At 41.5% G+C, this 12,771-nt stretch overlaps 1 protein-coding gene across 2 annotated transcripts in view; it reads left to right on the top strand.

The window, feature by feature from the left end:
• LOC139175373 (high affinity immunoglobulin epsilon receptor subunit gamma-like) overlaps positions 1-12,771 on the top strand; it is a 33,644-nt gene continuing 20,873 nt past the window's right edge. For both annotated transcript variants that reach the window (XM_070766455.1, XM_070766454.1), the window contains exons 1-3: positions 1-164; positions 9,854-9,945; positions 11,971-12,021. In XM_070766455.1, the coding sequence (XP_070622556.1) occupies positions 113-164; positions 9,854-9,945; positions 11,971-12,021 (195 nt within the window). In that variant the 5' untranslated portion in view covers positions 1-112. The remainder of the gene's footprint in view (positions 165-9,853; positions 9,946-11,970; positions 12,022-12,771) is intronic.

Genomic DNA, 12,771 nt, shown 5'->3' with positions numbered 1-12,771 from the left:
GGACTGAGACCAGGGTGTGAACACCGAGGGGGACAGAACTGGATTTTGCCGGCGCTCATCGCACGGTCCGGATACGATTCTCTCTGCCTATTCTGGACACCGGGTGCCCGAAATGAACTATCCTCTCGTGGCGGTTCTGGTTTTTCTGATGGTGGAGGGAGCAGGTAAAGTCCACCCTCTTGTATCTGTGGGTCGGGGAGAAAAATAATTAAAGAAAAAGAAAGGGTGGGTTTTGGGGAGATGTCAGAGTACTGCAACCCCTTCATCCGTCTCCATGAAAGGAGCCAACTAGAGCTAAAACCCGATTTAAATTGGGAGGTTAGCAAACAGCTGGAGATTTGGTCCCAGTTTTTATTTATGGATGGATGCGATTATTTTAAATTTTAAATGGAAAGAAAGAAAGAAGGAAAGAAGGAAGGAAGGAAGGAAAGAGAAAGAAAGGAAAGGAAGGAAAAGAAAGAGAGAGAGAAAGAAAGAGAAAGAAAGAAAGAAAGAAAAAGAAAGGGATGGAAGGAAGCCAGGAAGGAAGGAAAGAAAGTCCAAAACATTTTTACAAAGTGATTTATCCAAACTATCGTTCTTCGGTGAACCAGGAATGAACGTGCCGAGAGGAACGTACTAGTCCCTTTTTAAATCATGATTCATCTCCGAGTGACTCTTCCATCAACGTAGGAGTTAATTTTAGAAACAGCGGAGATGAAAAAGCTGCTCGTTGTGTTTTTAATTTATTTATTTTAGAAAACTTTATTAATGTCTTTAAAAACAAAATTAAAATTAATCATACTTTTATTACTTGTTACATTAAAAAAAAGTTTCATATTTATTTATCATCACGGCACTTACGAAAACCTCATTCCTTTAATAGAAGTATACATTTCTTTTTTTACATATACATATTTACATTTTAACTAATTTTGAGAGTTTACTCATGATGTTCTTCTTTCTTTTCCTTAATTCAACCCATTGTTCCCACGTCTCATAATATTCGAATTCCTTTTGGCCCCTTAATTCCAATGTTAAGTTTATCCATTTTGGATGTTGTTTTTATTACTTTTGTGGGGTGGGGTTGTCTCTGATTTTTCCAAAATTGGGCAAACAATTTCAACCTGCACAGAGTCGCTTGCTAGAGAAACAGGCAGAAAATTTAATAAATAAGCAAAAATAATCATTTGGATCTCAAATGTTAGCAACATAATTTAGAAGGAGCCAAGAGACCATAAGTTGGTGGTTTCTCTCCCCTCTTACTGAACGCCATGCTAAATTTTAAAGAGAGGTTAGTGAAAATAAAACTATTTCTTTCCCACGCCGAGAATGGGCAATCCAAGATACAAATTAACTTCATAAAATATAGAATAATCCAAATATACATAGAATAGAATAGAATAGAATAGAATAGAATTTTTATTGGCCAAGTGTGATTGGACACACAAGGAATTTGTCTTGGTGCATATGCTCTCAACGTACATAAAATAAAATATACATTTGTCAAGAATCATGTGGTACAACACTTAATGATTGTCATAGGGGTCAAATAAGCAATGAAGAAGCAATATTAATAAAAATCTTAGGATATACGCAACAAGTTACAGTCATACAGTCAACATGGGAGGAAATGGGTGATAGGAATGATGAGAAAAACAAGTAGAATAGAAGTGCAGATTTAGCAGAAAGTCTGACAGTGTTGAGGGAATTATTTGTTTAGTAGAGTGATGGCGTTCAAATACTTTGCAGCTGTGATCCAGATAGATGGACAGATGGGAGGTTGCAGGTGGAGCAAGGAATTAAAAACTTGGTTGGGGGAAAAATGTTTTATTTTTAACATTTTTTAATGAGTTTGCACATGTCTTCTGGCGTCTATCTATTTCAAAATGACCAAATCCCCAATTTTTTTTAATCCTTTCCCTTAAGGGCATTTTCCCTTGATGGTTTTAAGTTTATGTATTTATTTTATTTAATGTATATGCCACCCAACTCCCGAAGTTGCCAGAAGTTTCTCTTTCCATTCTCTTTTCAAGCTTTGCAGAATTCTTTCGTGACTATTTTTGGATGTCTTTAAGCAAGGCATTAAACCATGGTTTGCTTCAGTTAGGGGAAGAGAAATTTATCTCTGGGCCAGGACAAAACAATGGTTTCAGCTTGGGGGGAAAGCGAAAAGGATCCGAAAACAACTTAAACCACCTCTTCGCTGATTCTTGTGACTCTTCAGAAAGATTTGGAAAACCTTTCCAAATTGTTCAAGGTTCCGTTGCCCTATCCTACAACATTAGAATCCCACGAATGTCGCTTTGTCTGAGCTGGCTTACTATGGTTTGACTGAGTCGCGTCAATCCTTGGCGACTTGAGCTGCCATTGTTGGAGTCAATGCGCTAAGCCACACGGGATGCTTTGCAAAAGAACCACAGCTAGCCTGCTCGCGTGGTCCTGAGCTCTAGCCAGGTTGCGTGATGGCTTAATCAGGGTTAGTGAACCTGAGCTGCAAAACCTCAGAAGTTCTTCTGCATTTCTGGGGCTCATACTGAAGGTTTTCACTTTTCAGACTCGGGGCGCATCGTAGGAGAGAGAGAGACTTTGAAAGGGAAATTTCTCACCCAGAGTTGAATGTAATAGAAACATAGAAGATGGACGGGAGAAAAAGACCTCCTGGTCCATCTAGAAACATAGAAACATAGATGTCTGACGGCAGAAAAAGACCTCGTGGTCCATCTAGTCTGCCCTTATACTATTTTCTGTATTTTATCTTAGGATGGATATATGTTTATCCCAGGCATGTTTAAATTCACTTACTGTGGATTTATCTACCACATCTGCTGGAAGTTTGTTCCAAGGATCTACTACTCTTTCAGTCAAATAATATTTTCTCATGTTGCTTTTGATCTTTCCCCCAACTAACTTCAGATTGTGTCCCCTTGTTCTTGTGTTCACTTTCCTATTAAAAACACTTCCCTCCTGGACCTTATTTAACCCTATTTCCTGTATTTTATCTCAGGATGGATCTATGTTTATAATAATAATAATAATAATAATAATTATTATTATTATTATTATTATTATTATTATTTATTAGATTTGTATGCCGCCCCTCTGCGAAGACTCGGGGCGGCTCACAACAATAATAAAAAACAATATTATAGCAAAACAAATCTAATATTAAAAAAGAAACATATAAAACCCTATCATATTTAAAAACCAAACAACACATACATACCAAACATAAAATATAAAGAGCCTGTGGGAAAGGTGTCTCAACTCCTCCATGCCTGGCGGTATAGGTGGGTCTTGAGTAGTTTACGAAAGACAAGGAGGGTGGGGGGCAGTTCTAATCTCCGGGGGGCAGTTGATTCCAGAGGGCCGGGGCCACCACAGAAAAGGCTCTTCCCCTGGGGCCGGAGAAGGCCAACTGTGGGACCTTATTGGTCGCTGCGATTCATGTGGTAGCAGGCGGTTCCGGAGGTATTCTGGTCCAATGCCATGTAGGGCTTTAAAGGTCATAACCAACACTTTGAATTGTGACCGGAAACTGATCGGCAGCCAATGAAGGCATGTTTATTGTGGATTGACCAACCATGTCTGCTGGAAGTTTGTTCCAAGCATCTACAACTCTTTCAGTCAAATAATATTTTCTCACCTTCCTTCTGATCTTTCCCCCAACTAACCTCCGATTGTGCCCCCCCTTGTTCTTGGGAATCTCCTGCCAAAAAGTGAAAATGTAAATGAAAAGAGACAGTTTTGTCTAGTGGTTAAGGCAGCGGGCAAGAAGTTCAAGTCCCGGCTTAGCCACGAAAGCTGTCTGAGTGATCTGGGGCCAATCACCAGGCGATGGTGAGTTCTAATCCTGCTTAGGCATGAAAGCCGGCTGGGTGACTTTGAGCCTATCACTAGGAGACAGGGAGTTCTAGTTCTCTTTAGGCATGAAAACCAGCATTGGGCCAAGTCCCTCGCTCAGCCCGCTCCACCCATAAAGTTGTTGTTATGGGGGAAAATAAGAGGACTGGATTTGCTGCCTTGAGTCGTTTGCAAAATTAATAAAGTCAAGATATGAATAAATAACCTTTTTTTTTTTTTAAAGGGTATTTTTAGCAGCCAACAGCCTGGGTTAAACGAAACTAAAAGAAACCGGGTTTCTCTGATGCAGTTATGGGGGGGGGGAACTGCCACCATCATCACGTTTTAAAGGGGAAATGGGCTATAAAGGAAAAAGAAGGGGACTTTAAAAAAAGGAAGTCCAAAGGAAAATACTGCTTATTCCCGGTTGCTTGAAAACTTGAGCTAAAATGCAGCCTCTATAATTAATTCATCAAAAGTCTGAACTTCCTAAGTGATGATTAATCAAAAATTTGAGGGTAGCAATGCCCCCAAACAAAAATCAATACTGTATTCTGCTCAAAAAAATAAAAAAAATAAAGGGAACACTTAAACAACAGAACATAACTCCAAGTCAATCAAAATTCTGTGAAATCCAACTGTCCACTTAGGAAGCAACACGGATTGACCATCAATTTCACCTGCTGTGGTGCACATTCAACTTTGTACAGAACAGAGGATTCCATGAGAATATTTCATTATTTTAGATCTAGGATGGGTTCTTTGAGGGTTCCCTTTATTTTTTTTTCAGCAGTCTATATCTTCCTGCAACGAAGAGAGAAAGCCAAAAACAGAATGCAATATTTTTTGTATAAAAGAAATACATTTGGATAAAATTTAAAAAAATAATTCAATTAATTCAAAATCAATAATTGGTCATTCAGTTAATTATTATTAAGTAATGACTTAGCTAATAATAGTTTAGGTAGCAGTTTAGTTAATTATTAAGTAGCAGTTTATTATTAACAGCTTGTTTAATCATTGTTAATTAATCATTTGCTATTGATAAGTGATAATGAATTGATTTGCTTATTGGTTGATCATTTCATTGTTATTCACTATAATTGGTTAATAACTTCATTGATCGATGATGAAACATTTCACGGAATGTTATAAACTAATAATTTAGTTGGATAGGATTCTTTGTTTAATTTTTAATTAAAAGCTTCAAACTTTTGTGTGCTGGTTCTCCTTGGGAGCCTCAGGAGAAAAAATGGACTTGTTATATATTTTTATTTTTTTTATTTACTTTATTAATCTAATTTATATGCTGCCCAACTCCTCAAGGATCTATCTATTGTACAATCACCGCCAAAATTTCCTTTAAGTGGAATTATGAATACATGATGCAGCCCAATGAAACGGAACACGGGTTGAATCTTGATATTTACAGATTCTTCCAGGCCTCTGTTTATTCCCTTTTTGGTGGCTTGATTTTCTTTGCTCATAGAAACCCACCTATGTTTACACTTTGCAGCATCAGAAATTAAGTTTTGTGGTTTCGTTGAGCGTTTTTGCTGATCGTGGACAGAAACTAAAGAGAGAGCAAGTCGGTTCCCATCATACTTTTTGGCCGCAAGCAAATTTTTTCTCCAAATCGGATTGCGCCATAACCAAGTTCCCCAGGCCAGCTCTTAAGAAGAAATGGGAAGAGTATTTTAAAGCAGAAATATCATTTCATAAGAAGGAAGTTCAATGTCCCTGAACTGTCTGGATCAACAATTTCCACTGAATTTAATTAATTCTGCTTTATTGCATTACTTTGGTCTTCTGGAAAGAAGGATCGGTGACAGGCTAAGAATGAGGTCTGGACATTTATTGTCATTAATGTATTGGAAGTTCTGTGTTGGCAAAAACTTCAGAAGAGAAGGATTGAGGGGTCGTGATTTGTGACAGTCTCAAAATGGGTGAACAGTGCGGTCAGGCGGTAGGGAAAGCGAGTAGGATGCTTGGCTGCATAGCTAGAGGTATAACAAGCAGGAAGAGGGAGATTATGATCCCGCTATATAGAATGCTGGTGAGACCCCATTTGGAATACTGTACTGTGTTCAGTTCTGGAGACCTCACCTACAAAAAGAGATTGACAAAATTGAATGGGTCCAAAGACGGGCTACAAGAATGGTGGAAGGTCTTAAGCATAAAACGTATCACAGGAAAAACTTCATGAACTCCATCTGTATAGTCTAGAGGACAGAAGGGGAAGGGGGGACATGATCGAAACATTTAAATACGTTAAAGGGTTAAATAAGGTTCGGGAGGGAAGTGTTTTTAATAGGAAAGTGAACCCAAGAACAAGGGGACACAATCTGAGGTGAGTTGGGGCAAAGATCAGAAGCAACATGAGAAAATATTATTTGACTGAAAGAGGAGTAGATCCTTGGAACAAACTTCCAGCAGACGTGGTTGGTAAATCCACAGTAACTGAATGTAAACATGCCTGGGATAAACATAGATCCATCCTAAGATCAAATACAGGAAATAGTATAAGGGCAGGCTAGGTGAACCAGGAGGTCTTTTTCAGCCATCAATCTTCTATGTCTCCAGAAGTGAGTAAATTAGTTAAGTGAGTGAGTGAGTAAGTAAATAAGTCCCTGTTTTGAGTGACATGGTAACTTTGAATGGTGGTTAAATGATTGTTTGTAAGACAAAGGTTACTTGTGATTTATTCTCTGGGGTACCCGGAAGGATCAAATTCCTTTTTCACAAATTCGTTTCCAAGATGTGAATTGCAGGAATACAACCCAGGTGGATCAACAGGACAGGGAAAAAATATTATATTTATTGAGGTTGAGATTCTTAAATAGGAGTTTTAAAAGACCACACCTCCATCTCAACTTACGACCGCAATTTGAGCCCAACATTTCTATCGCTAAGCAAGACACTTGCTAAATGAATTTCCCCTCCCCATTTTAACAGCCACCCTTACCACATTTGTTGAGAGAATCGACACAGTTCTTAAATTAGTAGCACGGTTGACTCGGCCGGTCAGGAGGTCGCGAAATCAGATCACGTTAAACCCCCCCAGTCAGTGGCCAAGGGTCTGAATTTAGGGCACGTGTCCGCAGTGTTCGCTGAAATTCCTAAAAAGAAATAATCAGACAAAGAAGGCTTTGGAGAAGGAAAGAGGGATTATTTGGGCTCAGTAATCTCTCCACTGTCCCAAACATTTTGCAAAACGCGGTGCCATCCCAAGGATGCACACTTATGGGAACAAAATGCAGGTTAGTTATTATTATTATTATTATTATTATTATTATTATTATTATTATTATTATTATTATTATGTCAATACAACACAGCAAACAAGATCACTATGCTGGATTTCGTATTTCATCACCAGTCGGGCGCTTCCCAAGCACCTAGGACTGCGTGATGTAGCGGCGAATTATGTTTGCTGATCCCAGTAAAGCGGCCTTTTGCAATTGACAGATGGAGATTTTGTCAATTCCGATGGTTTTCAAATGTCTGCCAAGATCCTTTGGCACTGCGCCCAGCGTGCCAAGGACCACTGGGACCACTTTCACGGGCTTATGCCAGAGTCGTTGCAGCTCAATTTTTAGATCTTCGTATTTCACTAATTTCTCTAGCTGCTTCTCCTCAATTCTGCTGTCTCCTGGGATTGCAATGTCGATGATCCATACTTTATTTTTCTCCACAATCAGGATGTCTGGTGTGTTATGCTTCAGAATTCGGTCAGTCTGAAGTCGGAAGTCCCACAGTAGTTTTGCTTGCTCATTTTCGATCACTTTTTTGGGCTTATGATCCCACCAGTTCTTTGCCACTGGCAAATGGTAGTTCTGGCACAAGTTCCAGTGGATCATCTGTGCCACAGCATCATGTCTATGCTTGTAGTCAGTCTGTGCGATCTTTTTGCAGCAGCTGAGTATGTGATTGATTGTTTCATCTGTTTCTTTACAGAGTCTGCAATTATTATTATTATATTATTATTATTATTATTATTATTTATTAGATTTGTATGCCGCCCCTCTTCGAAGACTCGGAGCGGCTTCCAACAACAATACAGTGTACAAATCTAACTGTTACAAACAAACAGTTATAAAAAACCCTTATTTAAAAACAATCATACAATCATAACCATACATAAAGCAAGACAGTCAGTTACATCAGCTAATCTGATATACTGGGTTTCAAACGAATTTCATCTCCCGATACGTGCATTTCTCATGTCCCCTTATCCTAGCCTAAAAAGCGACGTGCGTTGTTGGTTTCCTGTCTTTCAAGATGCGACACAAACAACAGTAGATTATCTATTCATGCTGACCATTTATCACAAGTTTCAACGATACTTAACTGTTTGTTTTACTCTTCTACTTCTCGCTACAAAGGTCACTGGAAAAAAAAAACTTTTAATCAGTCACAAAAGGAGAGTTCGTACAATGCTCGCACGTTTTTATATACAAAACTTTAATTTTTAAAACCTTCAGCTCTCCGCAGGATGGTGCAACGAACATAAGTGTGAAAAATGGCGGTAGGTCACTTTTTTTAAGTGCTGTTCAAAGGTCGAATTCAGCCGTTTCAGGCGAACTGGGTAGTAGCGACCTACCGATGGGCCCAGCCAATAGTAGCGATCTGAGGGTGGCCCGCCCACCCTGTTAAAGTCGGGAGCAAGTACGCGACTCTGTTTCGCTTGACCGCTTCATGGGTTTGAAGTGGGCTACCAATTTTTGGGTGACCTCCTGGTTCATTTGGTCTGCCCTTATACTATTTCCTGTATTTTATCTTAGGATGGATCTATGCTTATCCCATGCATGTTTCAATTCAGTTCCTGTGGATTTATCTACCACGTCTGCTGGACGTTTGTTCCAAGCATCTACTACTCTTTCAGCAAAATAATATTTTCTCACGTTGCTTTCGATCTTTCCCCCAACTAACCTCAGATTGTGCCCCCTTGTTCTTGTGTTCACTGTCCTACTAAAAACACTCCCCTCCTGGACCTTATTTAACCCTTTAACATATTTAAATGTTTCAATCACGTCCCCCCTTTCCCTTCTGTCCTCCAGACTAGACAGATGGAGTTCATGAAGTCTTTCCGGATGAGTTTTATGCTTAATGGATTTTTATGCTAAATGAAGAAAAACTAGCCTCTCCAACCAAAAGAACCAAGTTGACTTCTTTTCCGTTTTAATGGATTTCGTATCCTCCAGAATGGTTAGTCCCAGGACGCCCAGCGACCGCAGTTGACCCAACGTAGGCCGCTAAATGAGACCGTTCTTAAGTGAATCTTCTTCCCTTCTTGCTGCAGTTGTTAAGTGAACCACTACCATGGTTAATTGAGTCAACCGACATTGACTTCTCTTGTCACCAGAGAATTTGCGGGATTCTGCTGCACGAATCCCAGCGACCGATAAGGTCCCACAGAGTGGGTCTTCTCCGGGTCCCGTCAACTAAACAATGTCGCTTGGTGGGACCCAGGGGAAGAGCCTTCTCTGTGGCGGCCCTGGCCCTCTGGAACCAACTCCCCCCAGAGATTAGAACTGCCCCCACCCTCCTTGCCTTTCGTAAACAACTTAAAACCCACCTCTGCCGTCAGGCATGGGGGAATTGAGATCCTCTTTCCCCCTAGGCCTTTACAATTCTATGCATGGTGTGTATGTATCTATGTTTGGTTTTTATATTAATTGGTTTTTAATCATTTTTAATATTAGATTACTATTGTACACTGTTTTATTGTTGCTGTTAGCCGCTCCGAGTCTCTGGAGAGGGGCGGCATACAAATCCAATAAATAAAATAAATAAATAAAATAAACGTTGCAACCGTCGTCCATGTCCGAGTGGCCGAATTTTGATCAGGTGACCATGGGGACGTACCAGCGGTCGTCAAGGGTGAAAAATGGGCCCGAGTCCCCCTTTTTCACTCCCCTACCGTCGTAACTCTGAGTGGTCACTAAATGAACAGTTGTAAATTGAGGGCTACCTGTGTTTATTTGTCGACTTTAATTGCAAATCTTCTCTGGCCTCTTTGTGTTTGCAGAAGCTTTAGAAGAACCACAGCTATGCTACGTTTTGGATGGGATTCTGTTCCTCTACGGGTTGGTGCTGACCGTACTCTACTGCCGACTTAAGGTGAGTGTTTTGGGAGAACCCCCAAAATTAGATGCCTCGATCCTGAAATCCAGGCACGATCGATGGATTTTTTGTAATTAATAATAATAATAATAATAATTTATTAGATTTGTATGCCACCCCTCTCCGAAGACTCGGGGCGGCTCACAACAATGATAAAAACAATATTATAGTGGCACAAATCTGATTTAAAAAGAAATAACTAAAACCCTATCATATTAAAACCAGTCAACACATACATACCAAACATAAATTATAAAGAGCCTGGGGGAAAGATGTCTCAAATCCCCCATGCCTGGTGGTATAGGTGGGTCTTGAGTAGGTTACGGAAGACAAGGAGGGTGGGAGCAGTTCTAATCTCCGGGGGAGTTGATTCCAGAGGGCCGGGGCCGCCACAGAGAAGGCTCTTCCCCTGGGGCCCGCCAGACGACATTGTTTAGTCGACGGGACCTGGAGAAGGTCAACTCTGTGGGACCTTATCGGTCGCTGGGTTTCGTGCGGTAGCCGGCGGTTCCGGAGGTACTCTGGTCCAATGCCATGTAGGGCTTTAAAGGTCATAACCAACCAATTGTCTATCAATCTCTTTATTCATCTTTATTTAAACGGCCTCATAATCCTTTACGGAGTGGAGCCTGGGCAACGGACTACAGAAGGCAACACAACAATAGCAATAGCCTTTAGACTTATAGACCGCTTCACAGTGCTTTGACAGCCCTCGCTAAGCGGTTTACAGAACCAGCCTCTTGCCCCCAACAATCTGGGTCCTCATTTGACCCACCTCGGAAGGATGGAAGGCTGAGCCAACCTTGAGACGGTGGTGAGATTTGAACCGCTGAACTACAGCTAGCAGTTAGCTGAAGGAGCCTGCAGTGCTACATTCTAGCCACGGCACACCGGCATACAACACCCATCTGTACGCACTTATTTAATGCAAACACCATTACTAAACACCTTAGCAGTGAATATGCACACACCAATCTAAAAGCAGTCTGTTTTTGGCAAGCAACCAGCTACTAATTAACCTTCATTAATAGCTGGTATCGGTTCAAAGAGTTTTAAAGCCATGAAAAGCAAATAGATCTTAATTATTTTACATAGCTTCAGAGAACTGGCAAAATGCCTAAAAGGAGTTATAGATAACCGAAACAGTAGCAGAGGAAACAAAGTAGAAGTCTTTGGGGTTCACAAACATTGTTCTCTACAGCTTGTTATCTGCCTCTGATGTCCTTAAGTAGACTAGGGGAATAGCCGATTAGAATCCAGTCTTACTCCAGAGGAGACTTCCTCTGGAGTAACCATTCCTGTCTGTTAGCAGCCCTGCGCGCTCTTGCATCAAGAAGAGGAGAGGCCTCTTCTTCCTCGTCACTGATGGGAGTTTCTGGAGGTTCCAAGGGCCTTGGATGAACTTCTGTCTCTGGTCACCAACTCCTCACCATCCTCCTCACAGTCCAACTCAGCTGCCAGCTATATAGGCCGCTGGAGTATGACCAAGTTGGTCTCCTCTTGCAGGATCTGATATCAATTGCATGGCCTGCTGGCAGGCCACAACATGGAGATAGCAGAGTGTTTTAATGGCCAGATGCCCTTCCTGTCACCAGTTTTGTTCGCAAATCAATCGATCGCAAGATTTATTGATCTCTGTCAAGCTGGCGCAGAAGTTGGTGATAAATCAGTGGCTTGCTACACTATCTGTAGAAGGCTTATAATGTTTACGGGAACTTGGGAGGGGTGATTTTCATGAGGGAGCTGATACAGCCACAAAGCATTCGTTCGAGAGGTTCAAGGCCATCCTATGTGCACCACCTGGGTGGAAGCGGAAGGAGGAGTTGCCACGCTGGCACAACCTGAGTGGGCAGCGTGACAAGTTTGTGGGTGGGAAGCTCAGATTCGGGTTCCCCAGTGTAGGTGCCAGGATGGCTCCGGAAATAAATGGGAACTTTGAGGAATGCCTTGACTTGGACTCTGATTTAAATTTGGGTGTTACCTGGAACCCTGACGATCTCTGTATTCCTCCTTTTTAATCAGTTCCTGGATATGAAGAAGAACAAGGCTCAGGACTCCCCTGTCATCTACGAGGTACGTCCGTCAATTATTTTACAGGTTGCCCACGATTTACAACCATAATCGAGACCAACATTTATGTTACTAAGCGAGACATCCGTTAGGCGAGCTTGATCCTGTTTTACGACCTTGCTTGTCAACCGTTGATAACGGAATCACTGCAATTATTAAATTAGTAGCCTGGTCGTTAAGCGAATCCATCTTCCTTGTTGAATTTACTCATTGGAGGGTCACCAAAGGGGAATCACGTGACCCCGGTCATAAACACGAGTCATCTGAATCTGAAAACAGGGATGCTGCAACGGTTGTGTGAAAAAAGGGTCATCGAGTCGCTGTACCGTTGTGACCTCAAAAGTCCCATTTTCTCAGGGCCGTTGCAACCTCGAACGGTCACTAAACGAACCGTTGTAAGTTAAGAACGATCTGTATCGCAAATATCCCCAACCTTTCCTCAGGGACTGCTGAATTCATCATTTTTAAATCCCGTGGACCGCTAGTACCATCTGCCTAATGACCGGCTGGGTGGGCGTGGCTAGGTGGCCATGTGACTGGGTGGGCGTGGCCAACTCCACCTCACTCGTGTCAAGGGGCGCCTCGCCAGCCTCTACTCATTCCTCCCCTCCCAGCCACTCCTCTCCACCTCACCGGGACTCCTTAGGGCCCCAACCAGAAGTAGATGTTGGGGCTAAGCAACCACCAGAGTTATCTCTGAGCTAAACTACAAGAAATTTCACAATGATTCACTTAATGGAAAGGTCGTACAGC

This window comes from Erythrolamprus reginae, chromosome 13 (assembly GCF_031021105.1).
Source record: "Erythrolamprus reginae isolate rEryReg1 chromosome 13, rEryReg1.hap1, whole genome shotgun sequence".
NCBI classification, from domain to species: Eukaryota; Metazoa; Chordata; class Lepidosauria; order Squamata; family Dipsadidae; genus Erythrolamprus; species Erythrolamprus reginae.
The sequence above is the reverse complement of the archived record's forward strand: the minus strand, read 5'-3'. Positions and strand labels throughout refer to the sequence as shown.